Source organism: Balaenoptera physalus, assembly GCF_965194825.1.
Source record: "Balaenoptera physalus genome assembly, chromosome: 3".
NCBI lineage: Eukaryota > Metazoa > Chordata > Mammalia > Artiodactyla > Balaenopteridae > Balaenoptera > Balaenoptera physalus.
In genome coordinates, this window is record NC_138890.1 from 63902287 (window position 1) to 63928867 (window position 26581).

Sequence of the window (26581 nt, forward strand, 5' to 3'; positions counted from 1 at the left end):
GTGGAGGGGGACCATCAACATGGAGCTGAATAGACTTGATGGTGGCCCTGACTGCCCTAGCAGAGACCAGCCCACTTTTACCTAAGTGCCTGGATAAAGCACTTTCACTGGAGGATAAGGAGGGAGGCGCTGGATAGAGAGGGAGTGGCCTCACACACCTGTTAGGCTACATGAACCTTTCCAAAGGCAACAACACTTCAAGAAAATCTGCCAAAACAACGTGGAGGTCAGAATAAAGATAAGGAGGGTGGAGTAGAACCTCAGGGAGTAGGGAGGAGGACAGAGAAACAAGAGGAAGAGGGAAAGGAAAAAATGGGAAAGGAAAGGAGAGTCACGGGCTTATTTTTATTTATCAAATACTAATACAGCGCTTACTATTTGTCAGGTACTGTCCTAAGCACTTTACAAACACTTACTCACTCAATCTTCATTATTAGCCTCACTTTACAGAAAAAGGAAGTGAAGCATGGAAAGAGTCAATGATCGAAGAGCATATGGCCAGCGTGTGGCAGGGCCCGGACTTGAACCCAAGCAGCCAGGTACCAGTCCACACGCTTCAACACTCCCCATCAGGAAAGTCTTAGCCCTGTTGTAATATGAATATATGGCCCAAGGGTGTTAATATTCCATGAAACAGCCCTAAAAATACTTAATAGTTAGTTAAGGAATGTTGATAGTGCTTCAACAACTATCTATTCTTAATATATCAGATATGTCCTTACAAATGAATATAAAGCAGGGAAAAGAGTGAAGGGGATAATTTTCCTTCAGGCTATAAAAGAAAAATAGTAGCACATGGTCCAAGTGAAAGCAAAGTAAGAGCCAAGATTTGGCCAATATGCCCAAAAGTTCCCATATGCCAGCATTATATTCTCACTAAGTCACCAGGGTCTGGGAGGAATAGGAATTTTAGGTGAGATATTAACAGAAAACCAGCTTTGGGCACAAATGTTGTTATACTAAACATGAAGGCTGGTCAAACATGCCACCAGAATAACCGGCTTGAGATGGACTCAAGAACCGGCAGCCACATGAATTCTAGTCCCTCCTGACCCTCAGGTCCTGTTCTCCAGTCTCCTTCTCCATTATGGGGAATTCTGTCTCAGAGCTCCCTCCTACCCCTCTTTGCAATTTAACTTCTAAGCTCCCCGCCCCAACCCAGTCCTCTGGAACAGTCCATCCCAGCTGTGGGTATGGTCTGACGTGTATTCTCTTGAGAGGCTGCTCTGCTCCATGTAAGCCTACCTTAACAGTCTCAGCTCCAGGCCATCACTCCCTACTAGGAAGAGTGTGAATCATGTCGATGGGAAAGCTGAGGTGGTCAATCCAGTTCTTCCCTTGAAGAACTTTCAGAAATGTGTACCATGCTGTCAGTCCAGAATGGTTTAGGGACAGGAATGGCCTGGGCAATCCTCTTGTTAGGATCCAGATCATTCCACCCTTTTGTGAGCCAGATGCCAAAGAAATCTGGCCCAAGACAACACTGATTTTCTGAGTTCCCATTCTGTTCTATCTAGCTGTGGGCTTCCCTTCCTCTGTTCCTCTCTGACCCTGCTTTTAAAAATCCTCCCCCTGCTCCTGCCTTCATTCCCTGACTGAGTGCCCTTCTGGTTAGGGTGTTCTTTGTGTCTTGATGGTGCGCCTCATGTTACTCTCATCTTCCTTGGGTCAGGAATGATGTTTCTCTGTGCTTCAAAAGCACAGTGGAGAAAAATCCTCTGATACACATTGAACTATGCGTCATGAAGTTATCTTCAAAGTCCTGCTACCAATACAGAAAAGTGCCCACGTAAAGATGAATAACAATCTGGGCTCCAGCTATCAGCTGCCGTCAGCTTACTGGGAGCATTATATTATAAAGTCTGTCTACAAATAAATAGCATGTCTGGAGCTAGGTTGCTTTATTATGGAGGAAGAAAGGCTACTGTGGAAATTAACAAAGGTCTAATCAGAGGACAGAGTCTCAAGAGAGACCCCCCTGTTTTATTCGGGACCACTGTCCTCTGAGGCAGGTAAGGGCGAGTGGCAATGGTTCCTACTGTGTTCTCTCTCAGAATTCTTCCCCTCCTGCTCTGCTGCCCAATTTGTTGTGCTGATTTGTCTGCAGGAGGCAGCAGAAGAAGCATGGATGGGCTCTCCCCAGATAAAGACAAAGAGGCCAATGGCAGGGATCAGGACGGGAGCCCTTCCAGAGCAGCTACAGTGCAGGGAGCCACAGGGTGAGCCAAGTGGTCTTCCGCTACTTCATGAGACTGTGTGTTTCTCCAGGGCAGGACCATTTCAGCACCGAGGGAAGGCTAACTGTTGAAAAACAAAACCGACCGCCCCCCCATGCCTGCAAGTTGACCTGCAACGGGACGACTTGCCGTGATCAGGCTCTGAGAATTACTGAAACATGTGCATGATGTTCTGTTGTTTGCTCCACTTTGTTGTGAGCCAGAAAGGGCACAGGAAAGCATATGATGGCCTGAGGGTTCCTACCTGGGTTGAGGAGAATCTGTTGCTCTTGTTCTTGAAGGGAAAAACCACAATGGTTGACATGAATCCAATAACGTTACCCCAAAAAAGCCTCATTTGCAGCTAATGATTGAGTAATAGTATCACCAGGGGCTGCTGCAGGGCCAAATAGAGCTTTGATAGCATCCTTGCAAATCACTTGGTTGCTACTGTGAGTTCCCAGAAACTGGAAACAAGAAGCTGTTGCCATCTGCGTTGAGAATTTTTTAAATAGCTCTGTTTATATTGTTCTTATAATGAAAAGGGAATGTTTTGCATTTCCCAGAAATTGCTGCATATATCCTCTTAATACCCAATGAGGCAAATGGGATGAAACTTGGGACATTATGATCCAGGGTAATCCAATGAAAATGCAATCTCTTTGAAGAATGCCCAGTCTATCTGCTCTAGTCCATGGGTCCCAGCTCCTATGGCATATGGCTATCCTGACAGGGCCAAAGAGCAGGCTGCCTAAAGCAAATAATGGCTTCCCTTTGTCACAGGGAGGAAATAAGCTAATGAGCATAATTTTCTCAAGTGTAAACTTTATTCCCATAAATGTTACTTACATACTGCCTATTACCAGTTTCTACTGGCCAAGACTCAGAATCAACTAAAAACAAATGGTCAAGTAGCACCAAATATTTGCAGAAAAAGGATGTTTGGTTACAGCAACTCAAGTCAACCTGCTGAATCAATCAGAAAAAGGAAGATGCTGTATATGAATCTAGGGGTGTCTTGTGGACCATATGTGCAGAGTGGAGCTGGACCTCCACTGGAGTGGAGAGGGAAGGACACTACAGAACCTCTTTCTATACAACTTCATTCTTCTTTCTCTCTTTGTAACTGGCTTGTTTTGCTACTTAGTCTACACAGTGGAAGGTAGCTGCCCAGATCCCTGAAGGTTACATGTTAACTCCTCAGTAAATAAAAAGACTGCCTCTCTCGATCACAGTCTCAAGTAGCCTGGGCATATACCCTGAGAAAACCATAATTCAAAATTATGTGGAGACATGTACCTCAATGTTCACTGCAGCACTATTTACAATAGTGACAGGACATGGAAGCAACCTAAATGTCCATCGACAGATGAATGGCTAAAGAAGATGTGGCACATATATACAATGGAATATTACTCAGCCATAAAAAGAAACAAAATTGAGTTATTTGTAGTGAGGTGGATGGACCTAGAGTCTGTCATACAGAGTGAAGTAAGTCGGAAAGAGAAAAACAAATACCATATGCTAACGCACATATATGGAATCTAAAAAAAAAAAAATGGTACTGATGAACCTAGTGGCAGGGCAGGAAAAAAGACGCAGACATAGAGAATGGACTTAAGGACACGGTGGGGAGGGGGAAGCTGGGGCAAAGTGAGAGTAGCACTGACAGATATACACTACCAAACGTAAAATAGACAGCTAGTGGACAGCAGCTGCCTAGCACAGGGAGATCAGCTCGGTGCTTTGGGACAACCTAGAAGAGTGGGATAGGGAGGGTGGGAGGGAGGCTCAAGAGGGAGGAGATATGGGGATATATGTATATGTATAGCTGATTCACTTTGTTATACAGCAGAAACTAACACAACATTGTGAAGCAATTATACTCCAATAAAGATGCATAAAAATAAATAAATAAATAAAAAGAGGAATTAAAAAAAAAAATAGCCAGCTGAGAAAACCTAATGGACCCAGTTTAAGTCTGGGTTCCAACCCTACTCTAACATATATCAAGAAGGGTGAGGTCAACAATACAAAATGTCCACAAAAGGCCCATCTTGTAACCTGGCATGAGGGCAAGGCAGATCCAAGAGAGGGACGTGACAGTGAGAAGCTACTGCACGGGGATACAATGTGTCAGTGCTCCAGCATGCTACAATAAGCAACAGGGACCCAAGCCAAATACCACTGAAATCCAGTGGGGAAATACTGAGGAGTTTTAACATGTCCTCTGGAAACTCCACTGCAAGAACTTTTTCTTAGACAACATAGGAAAAGAGAGAGGAACTTTTCTACAATATCTCATTTAACCCTACAAGACAACGTGACAGGCTTTGTCTTGCAGAGGACAATATTGAGGCTCAGAGAGGTGAAGTAGCTGGCCCAAGGCCACATGGCTAGTAAATGGTAGAGCAAAATTCAAACGCATGTCGACTCTAAAATCCCATTCATGCTCCATCCATTCCAATATGTTGACACCCATATGAACTCTGCCCAGAGATAAGTGTCCTTGGATTGGAGACAAGCATCTACCCAGAAGCTGACTGTCATTTTCTGTGCCTGAGACTTCTCAAGGCGCTCAGTTTACCAAGCCCTGATGCAGCCGGTCCTATGAGGGCCAGTCCTATGAGGGCTCATAGCACAGAGACCCCCAGCATCTCCAAGTCAGAAGGGCCCAGCAGGTACCTGACCTAGCTGCTCTGGCTCCAACACCCAGGCCACCGTCCCCAGGGGAACATGTCAGCCCTGAGCTACTCATAGGTCATATACTGTTCAAGTGCTACCGATGCCATTTTCCTGTTTGCGTTTTGTTTTTGTTTTTGTTTTGTTTTTACAGTTCGTTGCTCATCCTAACTGTCAACAGCAATTGCTTACCATGTGGTATGAAAATCTCTCAGGCTTACGTCAACAGTCTATCGCTGTGAAACTCCTGGCTGTCTTTGGAGTCTCCCTAGGCCTCCCTTTTCTCGCCATAGCCTATTGGATTGCTCCGTGCAGCAAGGTACAGACTGCTTAAGGTGCATGTCTTTGCGGTTATTTCTTCTCTCTACTTAGCATAACCTAAAGTCCATTTTGTCCAAATATGCAGCTGATCATTTCCCACATTTAAAGAAAATAGCCCTGAGAGACCCAACAAAAGTAGAAAACCACTTAAGAGGGAAAATGCTAAGATTTGCTTTTTTAAATCATTTTCTTAAAAGACAGAGGAGTGATAAAATGGAAACTTTTATACACACAAGGCATAATCTGATCAATAACAGAATAAAGGGGGAATAAAGGCACTGTTCCTTTTCTAATTATGCAATGTCCTAAACACGGCCTCCAAACCCATAGTAATAATAATTATAATAATGATAATAGGAATAGCCAACATTTATTGAGTACTTTCTTTTCGCTAAGCCCTTTTCATGCAACACCTCATTTCACTCTCTCAATTACATTATGATGCACACACTTTATAAGCAGGTTCAGAAAAGAGAAACAACTAGGAGCTGAGAGTCAAAGGCTTCTCCTACTGGGGCACTGCAGACCCATCTCAACATCTTCCTGGCTTCCTGGCTTCCTTGTCTGGGTTCTGGCCCACACGGGCAGCTAATTAGGTCACTAGAAGGAAAAAAGACAAAGGAAAAAGGAGGAGAGCTGGAAAGGCGCAAAGCTGGGTTCTTTTCTCGCAGGAAGGGGAAGTGTCTGGTGCCCGCCCGTATGGAAGGAGTGGAACCTGCAAGAGCCAAGCTGCCGCACCTCCTGTTCCACCCTCCCTACAGCCCATCTGACCCAAAGCCACAAAAGGCATCAGCAGTCACTCCAGCTTCAGGCAAGAGCTAGCGCCTATAAAAACAAATCATGTCGAAATTCTGAAATATGTTTCGTAGGTTAAGTGGTCATTAAAGTCTCCAAAGCTGCATTTACTTGGTGATACAGTAAAAAAGCAATTAAGCTTAGGGAATCAACATTCAGTAGAAGAAATATGACTACAGGGAGATTAGTTCCACAGGGAATTTGATCAGCTAAGGCAGTTAATAAAAGTGTCATCAGTAAATGGATCCTCTTGTCAACTCCACCAAGACAAAACTCATGCCAGGACGATGGGCCCAAGACTTCAGATCTGCTAATGAGGCCACCTAACCAGGCAGGCAAGGAACTGACTGCCTTAGAGTAGGAGGGGTGTCAGAGAAAGAAATTAGGACTCAAACTCCTTCTTCTGTAGAATAGTGTTAAAGATAAAAGCCCTCATACTGAATATTTGTGGTGTTCAACCTCGTATCTACTGAGGATTTTGTTTCTATGGCAGTCCACCATGACCCAGACTTCTAAATCGGTATTCCCCAAATGATACATAGGTAGGGTAAGGCTATTTTTTTCTGTCCTTTATCATGAGCTGGAAAAAGCACAGTGAGTGAAAAAAGACTAACCAGATTGAAAGCTGGATTAGCGCTGGTCATTGGTTTTAGGCACTTGTTTTCATAGTAGTATTATCTAGTCTGTGCTGCAGGTTAGATCACTGCCTTCGTCCAGAGATGGACAGGGGTGCTGCCTCCACACTCTCTAAGCCACAAACTAATTCTAGGACATCAATCATTAAAACAACAGCCGAACACTGCCAATCCTCACTTTTGCTGTAAGACTAAATGTGACAGCTTCCAGGGAACTGGGACTAAGCAACACCAGCAAATTGGTTTGCCTCTACCTGCTTGGGGAAACGTTCAGAAAGAGATGATATGCCAGTTGCTGACTAAATTTTTTAGATTTTCAGTAGGTCTGAGAAGAATCTTGGCCAATATCATGCAGATGTGATGCAAAAAAAAGGATGTGTGGAAGGGGGAGGAATCCCGGACTTTCTGGGGACCCAGTAAATTCAAGAGACTGATGCCACCATGGAACGTAGGGGTCAGACTTATGGTGTCTTCTGGAATATTCTAGAAGTAATGATTGCAGGAAGGTTTGGCCCCATGGCTGCAGCTTCTTCTCCTCTGTTCAGAGACTTGTCTGACTGACATTTTGTGTCCCTGGAATGTCCAGTAAGACAAAAAAACAGCTTGTACACTAAGCCCTTGCTTGTGGCCACTGGCAGCTGGCGGCAAGAGAGGGTGGCATTTGATGAGGAAGACTGGAGGTTCAGACTGGGGAGAGATGCTGGAAACTCTCTGGGTGCTCTACTGCAGCCATGGCCTACCTTGTGGGCAAGTGGCTACCAGGTCCCAGTTAGGTGCTTACACTTGTGGGCTAAGAGCCCAGTGCCATAGAACACAGAGGTGTGTCAACAAGTAAAAGCAGGTGTCCACCCTGAGGACTTGAGAATGCAGTTCATTTGGAGCTAATTCAGGAGCACTACTCAGTTATTCTCACATTCACCTATTTTCCAGAGTAAAAGAAAAGTACCCAGGAAGTCTGGGCTTGAGCCAGAGACTGAGTACAGCAAGCCTGGACTTCCCGATATGTTCTCAGCTCCTAAGGGCCAAGTAATGACAGAGCTGCTTTAGCCCATGTTTCAGACTCACCAGTTTTCCTCTTCAGGCAGAGGAGAACAAGGCCTATGTCTCCCAAAGCTCTACCATCTCTTTTTATACCTAACACTGTTACCTGACTCAGCGTTAATGATTCCCCAGCTAAGAACTGCTGGTATATATTGGCTGACTTTTCTCCTTTCTTTTGGTTCACCTGGTGACCTTGTGAAAGGAGGAAGTTTACCCCAAGCATAATTTGCTTCAAAAAATTGAGATAAAAATGGAATGTCACAAAAAAAAGAAAAAGAAAAAGGAAATCACTGAAATGATTTGATCTCATCTGACCTTTATCAAAGTTTTACCAGTTAAAAAGATGCTTCGGGCTTCCCTGGTGGCGCAGTGGTTGAGAATCTGCCTGCCAATGCAGGGGACACGGGTTCGATCCCTGGTCTGGGAAGATCCCACATGCCACGGAGCAACTAGGCCCCGTGCGCCACAACTGCTGAGCCTGCACGTCTGGAGCCTGTGCTCCGCAACAAGAGAGGCCGCGATAGTGAGAGGCCCGCGCACCGCGATGAAGAGTGGCTCCCAGCTCGCCGCAACTAGAGAAAGCCCTCGCACAGAAATGCAGACCCAACACAGCCAAAAATGAATAAATTTTTAAAAAGATGCTTTCAAGCCCAGAAGAAATATAAGAAAGGTGCATCAATTCCTAACCTCATTTTTCCTCCCTATGGCTTAAATCAAGTGGGACTGAGCCCAGGGTAACCTTCTACATCACTGCAGGGCCTTATCAGGGTTTTTTCTTATCATCTGCAATAAATACAATAATTTTTACAGATGCATCTTCTGCCGGAAGATAACAACTGGAAGGAGGGAACAAAGACAACATTAAATTCCTCAAAGCAGCTCTTATGGGGAATCCCAGGGCCAGCATGGGTGCACCTGCATGCAGATTCCTGACATCAGGTGCCTTGCCTAGATGAGAAGATGGAGAGATGTCCCCAGGTCCTCATCCAGGTAGTCACTGGAAGATGTTACATAGAGCTCACTGATAAAGGATTGAGGAAACTTGGCCATAAATCCCTTAACAGCTGTGTCTACCTCCGTGTTCTCCACCTTTTTCTGACATTTCTGGGACCCTGCTGGGACACACAGATCTGGTATCCCTTGCCCTCTCCTCAACCTTTCCTCTCCCCACTCTGCAGTCATTCTCCAACTTTCCTCGCCTCTCACCACTACCTCAGCTAGGACACAGTGACAGGAAACAATGCAATGACTATCTAAGGATGTTGCCTGTATACACCAAAGTATCCCAGCATCTTGGTTGGGAAATGGGGCTCCAAGATGCCAACACAGTCAGCTAAAATGTTGAAAAATTCAAAGTATGTATTTGACATCACATAAGTCAATATGAGACATCGTTTGATTCCGTTTTTTTTTTTTTTTTTTTACTGAATTTATGTAAGGTATTTTATTTGTCCTTATATTTAATCTCTACATTCTGAATTTAGTACATCTACCTATGGCTAAACATAATCTACAGTCCCTATTTTGTAAATAATAAGGTTAAACACTACTAAGAAATGTCATTTGTAAGATGTTTGTGGGCCCCCTAGTTTTCAGGTAAACACCTTTTTCAACACTTCTGAAGTTATTTTAGTGCCATATGACAATTTGACAATGCAGGTGAATCCGAACAAGTTCTTTCCAGCACAAATAGGGATTTCCAACGTTCAGACTTGAAACGCAGTCTTTTTTAAAAAAAGATTAAAATTATCTTTTTAAATTTCAACAGATGGGTTCTATGACATTAGAACGTTACAATAATTACTGGCACCATTAACGTGGATGATTAGCATACTGAAGCCTACTGAAAGAACATTATCAAGCCATCTGATTTATAAATGTTATGTTGAACATAGTCACAGTTAGGGAAATTTTACCAGGAGAAACTCCTATAGCTGATCTTTTGCTGAACCAATACTCTACATGCTGGGTGACATTTCACTCTAGGACTCCTGAACGAGGCAGAACATGAATATCAATTAACTAGTCACTGGCTATAACTGAACATTTGCCCTGGAGAAGGAACTGAGATCCAGAAAAGACTCCCCTCTTTGCTCTTGTCTTATCAGTATACCTGGTGAGGTGTTTAGGTGAGGGTGTTTAGGTGAGGGTGACAGCAGTGACCTGGAAGAGACCCAAGTGAATTCATTTACAGTGGTCAGCAAAGACTGACTGTGCAGCCCCCAAGTTAGTCCTCAAAGATCCAAGTGGCCTTTGGATGGCAAGCCAGGGATAAGAAGATATGACCAATACCTACTCCCTAAAAGGCATCTTTTGGATCACTTCAGGCTCACATGGAACAACTGCACAAGTTAATCGTGTACTAGGCCACAAAGAAAATCTCAATAGTTTTAGGGTAGTATCACAGAGGCTATGATCTGAACACATGCTGCAATAAAAACAGGATTTTTTAAAGCAAGGGGGGAAAAGTCCTGTATATCTGGAAACTAAATAACCTCTGAGTTAAAAATGGAATCAAATGGGAAATTATAAAAATATTTATAACTGAATACAAGGAAAATGCTACATGTCAAAATTTATAGGAACATAGCTAAAGCAGTACCTAGTGGGAAATGCATAGCTTTAAATAAATTTACCAAGATATAAGAAATGTGGAAAATAAGTCATCTAAGCTAAAACTCAAGAAAATAGACAAAAGAGCAACAGAGCATATCCAAAGTGTTTTTTTTTAAATTCTGAACTCTACTGAAACAGATTTTTTTCCTAGATTCATAAAGCATAAAATTCACATCCACATGGTTGGAGGTAGCTGTGCAGTCAGATTGTAAAATGATGTTATATTAGTGTGTTCTACTCCTTTCTCTTACCGCTCCCATTAAGTCTTCTAAACAGAAAAAATTAAAGTGAGTAGAAAAATGGATTTGGTCAAGCAGCCTCTCACATAAAAGCTCTAGAGAAAATGTCTGGGTTCAATTAGCAGCTTCTGTCCAAAACTGAGGATTCTCTGGTTCAACTTTCAGCAAAAGCCTTTTAGAGAGAGCCCTGAACTTGCCTGGAGCTGCCAGATTAACATGTCTTGTATATATTTTGTTTCCAGCTAGGACGAACCCTGAGGAGCCCTTTCATGAAATTTGTAGCACATGCAGTTTCTTTTACAATCTTCTTGGGATTGTTAGTTGTGAACGCATCAGATCGCTTCGAAGGTGTTAAAACCCTGCCCAATGAAACCTTCACAGACTACCCAAAACAGATCTTCAGAGTGAAAACTACACAATTCTCCTGGACAGAAATGCTCATCATGAAGTGGGTCTTGGGTAAGCATGTCACTCTTTTAATGTCTCCTCCCCTAATTATAATAGGACATTATTAAACCCTGACTTCAGAAGCTCTTCCTCTCCTCTTGAATGCATTCTTGGCAGACAAAATGGTGAGGAGATGACCAGCAAGGAAGCCAAAGTCAACTTCTGTTTGTGCTGGTGTAAAAGATGCACAGACCTGTAATATAAATCCCAATTTTGAAAGGAGGTGTTTGGGGGAGATTCGTTCTGTACCTTTCCTTATGTGTGTATTGAAAGTGACTGTAAAGTGTGTGGGGGAGGGGGGGGACATATGGTTTTGCTCATTTAAATACAGTCTACTAGAAGCCTTAGGAAATCAAGTTCTGCCTCTGAAAAAAAGTATAAGATTGCATAGCTTCAAAGATATTTTTTGTTACCACTGAATACTGATACATAGTAGAATAGTAATAATACAAATCTAAAAAGTTAGGGGAGTAACATGTTCTCATTATTTGTGTTAGTGAACGTAATGAAGCTGTGGAATTCCTCTTTGTGGTGCTATTTTGTGCTGCCAAGGTCTGCCACTGGAATTGCCAAGGAAATCCTTCCAAATTGCCTCACTGACTAGTCAAGAAAGGCTATCTCTCTTTTGCCTAACTCACAAGAACTATTACTAGTAGAAACAAGCAAGATAAGATAAAACTGGCAATGGCTAAAATGGTACATAGCCAACTGTGTTGCAGATTTTTCTAACACTGAAAACTGCAAAATTTATTGGTAAAAAAATCAGATTTGGTAGGAAACAATGAAAACCTGCAAAAACTATAATCAGTGATATTGTAAATAACCAAAACTTGATCAATAAATTATAAGATTTACATCAAAAAGATTTGAATTTGATGGGAATGTTTTGAGTAAAACAAAACTGAAAATAAAAAGGCAAAAAATGTATGCAGTATCAAGATTTTATCAATTAATTAAACTGTCCTAATGGTATTCACCCCCAATTGCTTTTCTTAACAAAAATTCAATATTGGCGTAATATTCATTATGTTTATGTTCACAAACATTGAGTCAAAACGTATTCAGGGTCAAAGTGTCTGTACTTTCAATCAACAAATTCACAAAAGAACAAATACCTGAAAAGACAGCCCAGTACATGCCCTGTGCTAATTAAATGATATTGCCTAAGAGAGCCACAAGAGTTGAACCATTGGAGAATATCCCACAGATCCCCAAACTGCTAACAACTGGGAGTATGGTCTCTAAGCTGGATCTCTCAATAGGCAGAAGGTAATGAGGAGAAGAATGGTTTGACCCAAAGGGCAGAGACAGGAAAGCACACCATGCTTCCCAGGAGCTTTTAATCAACCAGCAAGTCTGTAGCCAAAGGTTCATTTTGTACAGTCACTGGTACTCAAGTTGGAAAGGAACATTAAAGCCTGCTGCAGAGTAAGTTCTGTGGCTTCACTTTCACAGTTGAGTCTATCCCAATTCTCCCTAGTATACCGGCCCCACCTCCAATTTAACTAAATTAAGCACTTTAACACTAGGCACTTTACAATGGACTGAATGTTTATATCCCCCAAAATTCATATGTTAAGACCCTAGTTCCAAAGTCATGGTATTAGAAGTGGGGCCTCTGGGAGGTGCTTAGGTCATGAGGGTGGAGCCCTCATGAATAGGATTAGTGCCCTTTAAAAGATATCCCAGAGAGCTCTCTCATCCTCTCTGTGCCATGTGAGGACACAACAAGCAGTCTGCAACCTGAAAGAGGGCTCACACCAGAACCCAAACATGCTGGCACCCTGATCTTAGATTTATAGCCTTCAGAACTGTGAGAAACAAATTTCTGTTGTGTATAAACCACTCAATCTGTATGACTTTGTTATAGCAACTTAAACTAAGACACGGTTAAAAAAAAAAAAAAACTCACATGTTGGGTTTATGGATAAAACAAAGTATTTATGGCACCAATCACTCACCCATCCCATTTCCCCACCTGGGCTGCAAATAGAAGGCAGGTGAGTCCAAGCATACTCCCCATTCAGTGGGTGCTACCATATGTTAACCATGGTACTCCTACTGAGCCATGACTTCTTCCTGCATCCTCATATTTCTCTTCCTGGGTGTCAGAGCATTATCCCAACAAGAGGGAAGCATCTCTAGCTACAGAGGTCCCAGCTTTTGTAGTCTGGTCCCAGCTTCTACCCATCAAAGCAAAGCTGAGTTTTCAAGACCATTACATAAGAAGTATTGTAAAGGGGAAGACTTATTTTTCATTGACCTACTTCCTGTCACATTTTAGACAGAAGAAAGATTCCAACTACTTTTTCTTACTAGATTATATTTTTCAAACTTTTATCATGAATAATTTTAAGAACTGCAAATTTCGAGAGAAGATTATACTGAACCCTTTGTACAATCACTCATCTTCAACAATTAGCAAATCAAAGCTAATTTTTGTTTCATCCTATTTCCCTTCTCTCAACTCTGTAGAATTTTGAATCCAATCCCAGGTATCATAAAATTTCATCTACAAACAATTTTGTGTGTATCCTAAAAGATAATTTTCCTTTTACTTTTTTCTAATCTTTCTGTGCTGCAAGTTCACTGACATTTTTCCTCCATTATCTGTGACTTTAATCCCCAACCACTGAATTTTTCATTTCAAATATTACATTTTTCAACCCTTTAAGTTCCACTTGGTTCTCTTTTATATCTTTCATTTCCTTCCTCGTGATGTTTGTATTTTCCTTTAAATCCTTGAACATAATGTACATGTTTATAGTAAGAACTGTTATAAAGTCCTTAACTCCTAATTTCATCATCTCCATCATTTCTGGGTTACTGACTAAACTTTCTCCTGACATGGATCATATTTTCCTACATCTTGGTGTGTTAGTAACTTTTGATTGAATGATGGGCACATTACATGTTATATTGGTGAGCATCTAGATTTTGTTGTCTTCCTTTAAAGAGTTTTTTTGCTTTATTCTGACAGGCTGTTAAATTCTTACAGATGAGTTTGGTCCTTTTCAAACTTTCTTAGAGTGGACCTAGAAAAGCTTTACCATAAGGATTGATTATCCTTGTACTATAGAGGCACACATCTGGGTCTCTACTAAATGCCCAGGGTAATCAACAAGGATTCTCAACTGTGGATGGTCAGAGCTCAAACATCTTTCCACTCTGGGTGAGCTCTAGAAACTGTTCAGCTTGCAGCTCTCTGGCTGTTGTTTGTGGAGTTTTACTCTATGCATTCATGACTTAGCATTCAGGGAACATTCAAAAGGACATCTATGTAAATTTCTGGACTATTTTTGTTTGTGTTTGGTTTTGGGTTTTGGTTCTATAGTACCTTTCTCTCTGGAACTCTGCCATATAACATCTAATCACTTCAGCCTTCCTGAACTCTAATCTCTGTGTATTCAACTCATTGGGACTGCCTTCTGTGCTTCTGGAATCCCTCTCCATACCCTGCAGACTGAAATGTGCTTCCAGAAAAAAATAAAAGACAGGGCTATCATGTGGCTTACCTTGCTTGTTTCTCTTAAGGATCACAGTGCTCTGCTATTTCCAACGTCTGAAAATAGTTTCTTTTTTTTTTTCCAGTTTACTGCTCCATCATGACTGGTAATAGAAATCAGGATTCTTTTTCTAAAACAAAACTACAAACATAAAAGAAAATTAATAATTTCTTTTCAAATACCCAGTCAGTATTCAAGTTTCTTTGACTGAGAAGACAAGTTGAATAAATATCTGCCTACCTTGCTTTCTCTCTTCCTTCAGGTCTCTGTTCACATTTTACCTTATCAGAGTAGTTGAGCAGGTAAGGGCAAGCTCTCTTACCTCCCTCCTTTGATAAGGTGAAATGTAAACAGAGACCTAAAGGAAAAGAGAAAGCAAGCTTTGCAGACATCTGGGTGAAATGCATTCCAGAAAGACAGATCAGTATGTGTTAAAGGCCTGCATTCAGGAGCAAGCTGGACAAGTTTGAGGAACAGCAAAGAAATTAGTGTGGCTGCAGTAGAATAAATAAGGGGGAGATGGCAGAGATGAGGTCACAGGATAGGCAGAGTCAATCATGCAAGGCATTGGAGGCCATGGTACAGAGTTTAGATTTTACTCTGAGTATGACTGGAAACAACTGGACAGTTCTGAGTGCAGAAGTGACATCCTACGACCTCATTTTCTAATGGATCACTGGCTGCTGTGTAGAGAACAGATGATTCTGGGACAAGAGCAGAAGCAGAGAGACCAGTTAGGAGGCCACTGCAGTAATTCAGACAGGAAACAGCTGGTTTTGAGGAGGTAGTAGACGGTTATTATATTTTGGAGGTAAAATCAATAATATTTACTACTGGATTGCCTGTGGGGTGTGAAAGAAAGAGAGCAATCAAGGAAAATTCCAAGTTTTTTAGCTCAAGTAATGGTATAATAGAGAGTTCCTCTAAGGCAGGAAAGACCAGGGAAGGAGCAGTTTGGAGACAGAGTAGATATGGAAATCAAGAGTTCGGTTTGAGATTATCTATTAGATCTCCAAGTGGAAATGTCAAGTAGCAACTGGATACAGATGCTGAAGGTCAGAGAGGCTGGGGCTGGAAACATAAATTTGGAAATGTCAGTCTACTTAAAGTAAATTATATGCAATACCTCAACTGTGAATGTGGACATATGAACCGAGGACCAAGCCCTCGGGCACAGCAATATTTCAAGGATGGGAAAATGAGAAGTATCTTACCCAGCAAAGGAGACTGAGATAAGAGAGTGGTGTCCCAGAAGCCAACCAAAGTCACTGTGTCAAGACCCAGGCAGTGATCACTTAGGTCGAGTGTTGCTGATAGATCAAGTAACATGCGGCCTGAGACTTGACCACTGACTTTGGATGCAAAGTTCCTGAGTAGCAAGAGGGGATGGGATGCAGCAGGCAAGCAGAGGACTTGCCCTTAGCAGGAGTGTGGACACTTCATCTACTCTAACAGGAGGAAGGTGGAGTTGAGGGCACAGAGCAGGTAGCTTGGTAAATGCAGTGCTGGGTACAACGTGCAAGTTTTCTGATAGTGTTGCTTCTATTTTCTCAATTTTTTCTCTCCATAAATATTCTGTAGTTATTAAGCATTGTATTATGTACCAGGCACTGTGCCAGATACTGGGGAAGCAGCTATAAAATAAGACTAATATTATCTTGTCTCTATTTTCTGGAGCTCTTTAATTATAAAATACTGCTAATAATAATAACAACTTTTAAGAGAAAGACATTGAGCACTGTGTTCACTGTGTTCTTTGGGCTGGCACACCCTAAGGTCCACAACCTGATATACTCTGCTCAGACACGGAGAGCCTCGAAGTGGTATCAGGCCCTTACTGAAGGAGTCCTCATATGCTACTCCCGAGCACTGCCGGGAAGGCCTTGGAGCAGCCAGAAACACACCACACAGTTCTCTTCCCCCATGACTCATGAATGTAGTCCTTTAGACAGACTGGCTATACAAACCATGATTCCCTTGCCACCAGGAGCAGCCCTAGAGCTAAACAGGACTTTAGGACTCTAACAAGTTCAAACTGGTCCCCCAGTGATGGAGAGAGAGGTGGACCACTAAGAGATGAAGGGCCTTGACCAGGTGTCCTTGCTTCTGTCCTTCCCACCCTGTGCCTCAGTAGATGCTCAGCATAGGAGCTAGAGATCCATTTAAAATGTAATCAGGTTTTGTCACTCTTTGCCTCAAAACTCTTCAGTGGTATCACATTCTCCCTCAGCATGACAGCCAATGTCACTATAAAGGCCAACAAAGCCCTCCACCTCTCTACCCCACCTCTATGCCCTCATCTCCCATCACCTCCCATCTCATTCACTCACTTTCAGCCCCACTGACTTCCTTGCTTCAAACTGTTTCTGCCTCAGAAACTTAGCTTAGGCTGTCCCCTCTGCCTAAGAGTTCTTCCCACGGGTAGCACCATGGCTCACTCCCTCACTTGCTCAGGTCTATGTTCAAAAGTCTCCTTCCACCAACCACAAGCACTGAAATTGAAACTGTGATTTAAAATCTTCCAACAAACAAAAGTCCAGGACCAGATGGCTTCACAGGTGAATTCTATCAAACATTTAGAGACGAGCTAACACCTATCCTTCTCAAACTCTTCCAAAATAGAGCAGAGGGAGGAACACTCCCAAACTCATTCTACAAGGCCACCATCACCCTGATACCAAAACCAGACAAAGATGTCACAAAGAAAGAAAACTACAGGCCAATATCACTGATGAACACAGATGCAAAAATCCTCAAAAAAATACTAGCAAACAGAATCCAACAGCACATTAAAAGGATCACACACCACGATCAAGTGGGGTTTATCCCAGGAATGCAAGGATTCTTCAATATACACAAACCAATCAATGTGACACACCATACTAACAAATTGAAGGATAAAAACCATATGATTATCTCAGTAGATGCAGAAAAAGCTTTTGACAAAATTCAACACACATTTATGATAAAAACCCTTCAGAAAGTAGGCATAGAGGGAACTTACCTCAACATAATAAAGGCCATATATGACAAACCCACAGCAAACATCATTCTCAATGGTGAAAAACTGAAACCATTTCCAGTAAGATCAGGAACAAGACAAGGTTGCCCACTCTCACCACTATTATTTAACATAGTTCTGGAAGTTTTAGCCACAGCAATCACAGAAGTAAAAGAAATAAAAGGAATCCAAATCGGAAAAGAAGTAAAACTGTCACTGTTTGCAGATGACATGATACTATACATAGAGAATCCTAAAGATGCTACCAGAAAACTACAGGAGCTAATAAATGAATTTGGTAAAGTAGCAGGATACAAAATTAATGCACAGAAATCTCTTGCATTCCTATACACTAATGACAATAAATCTGAAAGAGAAATTAAGGAAACACTCCCATTTACCACTGCAACAAAAAGAATAAAATACCTAGGAATAAACCTACTTAAGGAGACAGAAGACCTGTATGCAGAAAACTATAAGACACTGATGAAAGAAATTAAAGATGATACAAACAGATGGAGAGATATACCATGTTCTTGGATTGGAAGAATCAACATTGTGAAAATGACTCTACCACCCAAAGCAATCTACAGATTCAATGCAACCCCTATCAAACTACCAATAGCATTTTTCACAGATCTAGAACAAAAAATTTCACAATTTGTATGGAAACACGAAAGACCCCAAATAGCCAAAGCAATCTTGAGAAAGAAAAATGGAGCTGGAGGAATCAGGCTCCCTGACTTCAGACTATACTACAAAGCCGCAGTAATCAAGATAGTATGGTACTGGCACAAAAACAGAAATATAGATGAATGGAACAGGATAGAAAGTCCAGAAATAAAACCATGCACATATGGTCACCTTATTTCTGATAGAGGAGGCAAGAATAGACAATGGAGAAAAGACAGCCTCTTCAATAAGTGGTGCTGGGGAAACTGGACAGCTATATGTAAAAGAATGAAATTAGAACACTCCCTAACACCATACACAAAAATAAACTCAAAATGGATTAAAGACCTAAATGTAAGGCCAGACACTATAAAACTCTTAGAGGAAAACATAGGCAGAACACTCTATGACATAAATCACAGCAAGATCCTTTTTGACCCACCTCCTAGAGAAATGGAAATAAAAACAAAAATAAACAAATGGGACCTAATGAAACTTAAAAGCTTTTGCACAGCAAAGGAAACCATAAACAAGATGAAAAGACAACCCTCAGAAGGGGAGAAAATATTTGCAAATGAAGCAACTGACAAAGGATTAATTTCCAAATTATACAAGCAGCTCATGCAGCTCAATATCAAAAAAACAAACAACCCAATCCAAAAATGGGCAGAAGACCTAAATAGACATTTCTCCAAAGAAGATACACAGATTGCCAACAAACACATAAAAGGATGCTCAACATGACTAATCATTAGGGAAATGCAAATCAAAACTACAATGAGGTATCACCTCATTGTAAGAATGGCCATCATCAAAAAATCTGCAAACAATAAATGCTGGAGAGGGTGTGGAGAAAAGGGAACCCTCTTGCACTGTTGGTGGGAAAGTAAATTGATACAGCCACTATGGAGAAGAGTATGGAAGTTCCTTAAAAAACTAAAAATAGAACTACCATATGACCCAGCAATCCCACTACTGGGCACATACCCTGAGAAAACCATAATTCAAAAAGAGCATGTACCACAGGCTTCCCTGGTGGCACAGTGGTTAAGAATCCACCTGCCAATGCAGGGGACATGGGTTTGAGCCCTGGTCCGGGAAGATCCCACATGCCACGGAGCAACTAAGCCCATGTGCCACAACTACTGAGCCCACATGCCACAACTACTGAAGCCCGTGCACCTAGAGCCCGTGCTCCTCAACAAGAGAAGCCACCATAATGAGAAGCCCACATACTGCAACGAAGAGAGGCCACCGTTCACCGCAATTAGAGAAAGCCCATGCACAGCAACGAAGACCCAACACAGCCAATAATAAATAAATAATTTTTTTTTAAATTCAAAAAAAAGAGTCATGTACCACAATGTTCACTGCAGTACTATTTACAATAGCCAGGACATGCAAGCAACCTAAGTGTCCATCAACAGATGAATGGATAAAGAAGATGTGGCACATATATACAATGGAATATTACTCAGCCATAAAAAGAAACAAAATTGAGTTATTTGTAGTGAGGTGGATGGACCTAGAGTCTGTCATACAGAATGAAGTAAGTCAGAAAAAGAAAAACAAATACCGTATGCTAACACATATATATGAAATCAAAAAAAAATTGGTTCTGAAGAACCTAGGGGCAGGACAGGAATAAAGATGCAGTCATAGAGAATGGACCTGAGGACACGGGGAGGGGGAAGGGTAAGCTGGGACGAAGTGAGAGAGTGGCATGGACATATATACACTACCAAATGTAAAACAGATAGCTAGTGGGAAGTAGCCGCATAGCACAGGGAGATCAGCTCCGTGCTTTGTGACCACCTAGAGGGGTGGGATAGGGAGGGTGGGAGGGAGACACAAGAGGGAGTGGATATGGGGATATATGTATAGCTGATTCCGTTTGTTATAAAGCAGAAACTAACACACCATTGTAAAGCAATTATACTCCAATAAAGATGTTAAAAAAATAAGAAAATTTAAAAAATAAAGAAATAAATTTTAAAAATAAATAAATTTTAAAAAAGAAGAAACTGAGAATGAAAAAAAGAAAAAAGAAAAAAGTCTCTTTCTCAAAGTGAAGACTTTTTTAACCAACCTGTTTAAAATTGCAAGTTTGTCCACCCTCACTGCCCTCCTATTCTCCCTTCTCTTTTTCTTCCTAACAATTAACATCTCTGACAATAAATACTACACGCTTTCCTTTGTTTCCAGCCTGTCTCAATTAATATTAATATTTCTTTAATCATAGAAATTGTAGTTGATTCTTTTCATCTTCTGTTAGATCTTGCTCCATGTAGGTATCTGGTTTTCCCAAGGCCCTCTCTCAATGGCCACATAGTGTGACAATACTCTATTACTTTCCCAAACCCCTACTGGATATGTAGGTTGTTCCTCTTCTGCTGTACAATTCTGTGAAAGGGTCAAACCCAATCAGAAATATATTCTTCCTGAACTCCATATGCTTTACTTGATTACTAGCAGAATTTTGAGAAACTTCTAGATTGTAAATGCAGGAGATTTAAAGCAGGGGCAAAGGAGGTGGAAGCCACAAGGAGCCTAAGATTACATGCAAAGGTAGAAGAAAAACCAGGACACAGTATCAAGGAAGCCAAGAGGCACTTCCCCAGTGGCACAGTGGTTAAGACTCCATGCTCCCAATGCAGGGGGCCCGGGTTGGATCCCTGGTCAGGGAACTGGATCCCACATGCATGCTACAACTAAGAGTTCGTGTGTCACAACCAAGGAGCCAATGAGCCACAACTAAGGAGCCTGCCTGCCACAACTAAGGAGTACACGTGCCGCAACTAAGGAGCAGACGAGCCACAACAAAGACCTGGTGCAAACAAATAAATTTTTTTTAATTAATTAATTTTTTAAAAACTTAAAAAAAAAAAAAAAGTAAGCCAAGAGAAGAGCGTGACTGAGGAAGGAGGGGTGAATTTGCTAGCAGACGTGTGTGTTCTCTAGAGTTGTAAGACAACTTGCTTTGGGGAGGACCAAATGAACCAGAGATCACAGATCCTTCTGCCTGGAGAATCTCCAACATCAGTTCATACCACAGGAATATATCTTTCTCGCCTGTATCATGAGCAGCCACTCTGGGGTAGAGGAAAGAGCTTATAATACAGCTTGTGACTTGGAGAGTGTGTCTATACAGACGCTCACCAGAGGACTGGGACAATATTACTGGTTCGCACAAAGCCATGGAGCTTGGAGGGCAGGAAGCCTCTTCACCACGCATGTCATTTCTCCATCTAGGAAGAGAATTATGTCATGAAGACTCTCTCAACCCAACTCTTACAGAGAACCTGGCAGTGTTTTCTTAAACAGATGCCCCAGTTGAAAGCTCAATTGATGGAGTGAGATGTAAATGCCTAGCACAGTAGGAAAATACACTTAAAGAGAGGGAGAGAAGGAAAGAGATTGGGACTGGTTATCAAGAAGCCCAGTCCTGACTGTGTCCCTTCTTCCTTGGTGGCTCTGCCTCTCTGAATTTCAGCTTTCACATGTGTAAAATGCGAGGATCAAGCTGCTCCCTCACGTCACCCACCAAGGATTACAAACTCTTTGAGGGCAGTGCTAAGTCTTAGCTCCAGAATCACACATCTAGGTTTGACCAAGAATAAAACTGCAAAATCAAATGGGCTGTGTTCCTCACCTAAATCATTCTTTTGATGGTTTCCTCATTTATCTAGGTAAGATTTCCAAGTAGACTACTCCAGCCAACCTGCCAAAATTTCCCCCAGCAAGTCAGACCACGTTGCTGCTCCACTTATCTCCTTTAGGAGCTAACTAGCTTAGGGTGACACCCAGCCTCCTCCTCATGGCCTGAAGGAGGGCCTTTCAGGATCTACTGAGCCTTCACTAACCCTCCCTGCTGCCGACCTCCAGCCCCACCCACAACCCCCACCAACCCTAAGCCGTACTAAGCCTCTTGCAGTCCCCTAGAACAGCCTGTTCTCCCTCACATCCACAGCCGCTATCTGGAACACCTTTCAGCCCCTGCTCCTTCACCCAGCTAGCTCCTGGTTCCTCATGCCAGGTGTCACCTCCTTCACTCAGTCAACAGATACATGTTATGCCCGGCACTCTGCTGGGTCTCATGATTATAACACTGACTGCTCTTATCACTGTGTATCCACAAACACTCCCCTGGACGTTTTTATTACAGCATCTGTCACCTTATAGCACTACTGTTTGTGGACACGTCTGTCTCCAGTACTAGACCAAGCTTGCTGGGGAAGGATAGCATCTTCTTGGTTGTGGTATCCCCAGAATGGGGCCTGGCACAAAGTCAGAGCTCAACACTGTCTGTTAAGTGGTAAATGAGTTCCTGACCAGTGAGAGTAAGTCTGTGCCTAGTAGAGGGCATGGTGAGCGACAGCACAGTGGAAAGAAGGTCCTGAACTGCCTGTGTGACTTTGGATAACTTACTTGCCATCTTCACACACGAGTCTGTTCATCTGTAAAGTGGAGATAATTATAGTCGGTACCTATCAAGCTGTAAGGAAGCTTTAGTGTTGGAAAAGTGTTTAGCACAGGGCCTAGCACCTAGCAGGTACTCAACAATGGTTAGCTACTAAAATTAGAGATGGGGATGAGCTTTCTTAGAAAATTTTTGCATCTATTAATATCATCTCCTTGCCTGGAAAACAAATGAACCCTGAATGTGTGTGAGGCCCAGATTTGTTGCAAAGGACCTGCCACTGAGATGGTGTTTGGATGTTAGGGCCTGAGGATTGAGGGCTTCTAGGGATATTCTCCCACCTGTGAGTTAACAGAACACCTATATCCTGACCCAATGATCAGAAGTTGACCCAAAAGAACAGACAAGCCTCCCAAGATGTGGTTAGGGGGCGTTGGGACAGTGTAGAGAAGCCCTTTGTAGAGGAAGGGGCTATGGCCATTTAAGGAATGCACACAGTTAAGTCTCACAGGACTTTGAAGGGGGATACCTTCTGAATAGCATCTGAGGCAGGGAGGGGGGTGAACCACCTTTTGAACTGTCAAGCCCCATCTCAGCAGCCTGCATGTCGTTACTTAGAACCTGTCTAAATAAAGCTACTCATTTCCCCCAAGGCTTCCCAGCATTTCCCAACCTGTTCCTCTGCTAGCCATCCTCATTAATTACCAGTGACCATGCTCTCTGTGCTCCAGGCATCCCTGAGTGAAGGGGAGTTTGCCTGAAGGAGGCTCCACTGCCCAACATCCTTACTCTCTAAGCCCCTGGGCTCTATATACTCATCTGATTGTCATGCTAGAGGCAAAAGTCCAGGGGGCTCAGGTTGGATATAAAATGCTGAACTACCCTCAGCACCCTGGAAGCAGGGGACCTAATTTCACTCACTGAAGTACTTAATTTCACACATCTCTTTTTTAATTAAGCATTCCTGCTGCTCAAACCCTTGGGCCCATGCTACTTTTACTCATGGACTTGGAATAATTTAAACTAGTCTGGGTAAGTTAATATGTAAATCTAGGAAGACTGATGTGGGCACTGGACCATGGAGGAAGTGATTTGCAATGCCCAACGAGGAGCCTCTGTATTGGTCAGAAAAGTCAGTTTACTGTAAATAATTTGCATTTCAGATTCATAGAGCTTTTAGTGCTGGAAATTACCCCAAAACCTCAAGAAAATCAAGGAACTTATCCAAGGTCACATACCCAGTAAGAGTGACCAAGGTAGAACTGAACCCAGGGCTTCCTGAATTAAAATAATTGATAGCCTGTAATTCTCCTAGTGCTCAGCAAAAAGCAGTTCCACTAAGACATTAGGAATTTTAATTGGGGGGCAGGGGCATAGAGGAAAGCAACAAACATTTTTTCCAGCCTGTAATGGTTTTTCCAATAACATATTTTAAATATCTATTTGAACAGGCACAGATGAAAGCACATTTCATTGTAAGGAAATTTTACTTCACTGAATTACCACAAAAATTTTCAAAGTGTAAGCTTGGGAAGCATGGCTTTGTTAAGGAAAAAAAGGGGGAGCAAGGTGTGTGTGGTGGGGGGAGTCTTGTAAACAGACCTGCAATGTGTGGGGACACTTCGTGCTGTCCCCCTCCAATTTGATACAGACGTGCAGATCTTAGAATCTGTTTCATCAAACGAAGCCACAACTTCTCTAAACAGCTGTGGAAGAGGCAGGAGGAACCCTGGAAGGCAGGCCATCATGTCTGACGCACGGGAGCCAGGGGAGTGCCGAGGGGCTGGCAGTGTTAACCTTTAGGGGATATGTGGTCAATGAGCTGGAATTGTTTCACTAACCAATCCGTTAGTGATTCTTTTACCATATTAACCTTCTAAGTATGCAGGTGAAGGGTAGCACGGTGTAACACAGAATGGGCTAGTTCTGCATCAAATCTTTCCTACGTCTGAGTAGCTGTAAACTCTCTGATGTTAATTAGAAAACAGTCAAGAGTCTTTTTTCTTCATTATCTGCTTTCAACTCAATTCTATTTCCTGGAGAAGCAAAGAACATAGTGGTCAAGAGCATGGGACTCTAGGGGTAAACCTTCTGGACTCAAATTTCAGATCTCCTGCCTCCTATCTGGGCACATTACAATTCACTATGTCTAAGGAAATATTAGCTGTAAAACTGGGATAATAAGAGAATGTACTTCATAGGGTTACTGCAAAGATTTGAGGGAGTTAATATGTACACATACATGTACATAATGTGTATATATTATAACAGATATAATATGTACACATAGTAGGTGCTCAAAATGTTACCAAATAATTTTTAATAATCTAAACTGATTTACTTTTAATAATCAGTGAAGATAAAGGTAGAGAATAGCAGTATTCAATAGAAATATAAGGCAAGCCACACCATAAGCCACATATTTAATTTAAAATTTTCTAATAGCTATATTATAAAAAGAGATGAAATCAGTCATAAGAGATTTTATTTAACTCAGTATATCTAAAATATCATTTCAGATTTTAAATTGTTGACATATTTCACATTTTTTGTAAAAAGTCTTTGAAATCTGGTGTGTATTCTACTTATACAGCATCCCTCAATTTAACTGGCCACATTTCAATTGCTCAGTATCCACATGTGACTAGTGGCTACGATATTGGATAGTACAGGTATATAAGGATACACACCCAGCTGTTAGTCTCAGCTACCTCAGGAGGCTGGCTTAGAGGTGGGATGGGGGAAGTAGCAACATCTCGTTGACTTCTACATCAACATGTAACAGTGAAGACATATGTCTTTAAAATCCAGTAAGTTATAAAAGAGTAAGGAAAAGAAAAACTAATAACCCAAAACTAATGTTCACTGAAACATTCGTAGAAATATAAAGGAAAGCATTCTCATCAGGGAGTTAGGAGAACTGGGTTCTAGGACGTATGTGGGACCTTCAGAAAACCGTTTCCCATTCCTGGACCTCAGTTTCGTTATACTTAGTTTAGAACTGGATGATTCCTTATAACCTCCCAGTTCTTAAAATATATAAATGTCAGCCATTTCTCCTATATTGCCTCTAAGAATCTATCAGTGGATGAGAACGCTCTCCTCACACCTGGAGATGGTTTATCTGCAAGCAGAGAGACAGGTGGCACGAATTCTTGCCGTCTGTGGATTTCCTGACTATAAATCTGCCTTTGAAGGCATGTTTTCGTTTGCTGCTTGCTCTCAACGTTCCCAGCTCCAAAGAACCTACATTTACATCCGTACCCTGGTTCCCTCCGTGCCCCCTATGGTCACACACGCCCGGAAATGAAAAATGAGCCTGACCTTCTCACTCTCCCGCAGGAATGATTTGGTCCGAATGCAAGGAAATCTGGGAGGAGGGGCCGCGGGAGTACGTGCTGCACCTCTGGAACCTGCTGGATTTCGGAATGCTGTCCATCTTCGTGGCCTCCTTCACCGCAAGATTCATGGCCTTCCTGAAGGCCAGCGAGGCCCAGGTGTACGTGGACCAGCACGTACAGGACGACACGCTGCACAACGTCTCACTCCCGCCAGAAGTGGCCTACTTCACCTACGGTGAGTCGGCGGGGTGTTAGGCTACGCCTTCCGCTCCGTGCGCTTCCGGGGCGTGGCCAGGGGCCGTGAGCGTGGTTTGTTCCGCAGCTGTGGTTTGTAACATGGGTGGGGCCAACTTTGGTCGTTTCTACTGTCAAAGCAGACACCGACCGCCCCGCCACCCTCCAAGAAAGTCCTAGTCCCTGCAATACAACCAGCTGAAAAGAACGTGTAATTAGTGACTACGAGAAATGAATTGTTTTGTGTTGGAAAGGATGGATTTGTTTTCTAAGGGTTCTTGGAGCGTTTCTGTGGGATCCTTTTATTTTTTTTTCTTTTAAAGAAATCTCATTTCTGATGTGGATCTAGGAGCTTTTCCTTACATATTGGATCGCTGTATTTTCTGCAAAAATAAGTCTTGCTTTCCCAGTTCAA

General features: G+C 42.2%; 1 protein-coding gene across 1 annotated transcript in view; it reads left to right on the forward strand.

The window, feature by feature from the left end:
- The first annotated feature begins 8313 nt into the window (after positions 1-8313).
- LOC309657329 (short transient receptor potential channel 7) overlaps positions 8314-26581 on the forward strand; it is a 59479-nt gene continuing 41211 nt past the window's right edge. Inside the window, exons 1-2 of the mRNA XM_082454616.1 lie at positions 8314-11004; positions 25934-26167. Of these exons, the coding sequence (XP_082310742.1) occupies positions 10815-11004; positions 25934-26167 (424 nt within the window). The 5' untranslated portion in view covers positions 8314-10814. The remainder of the gene's footprint in view (positions 11005-25933; positions 26168-26581) is intronic.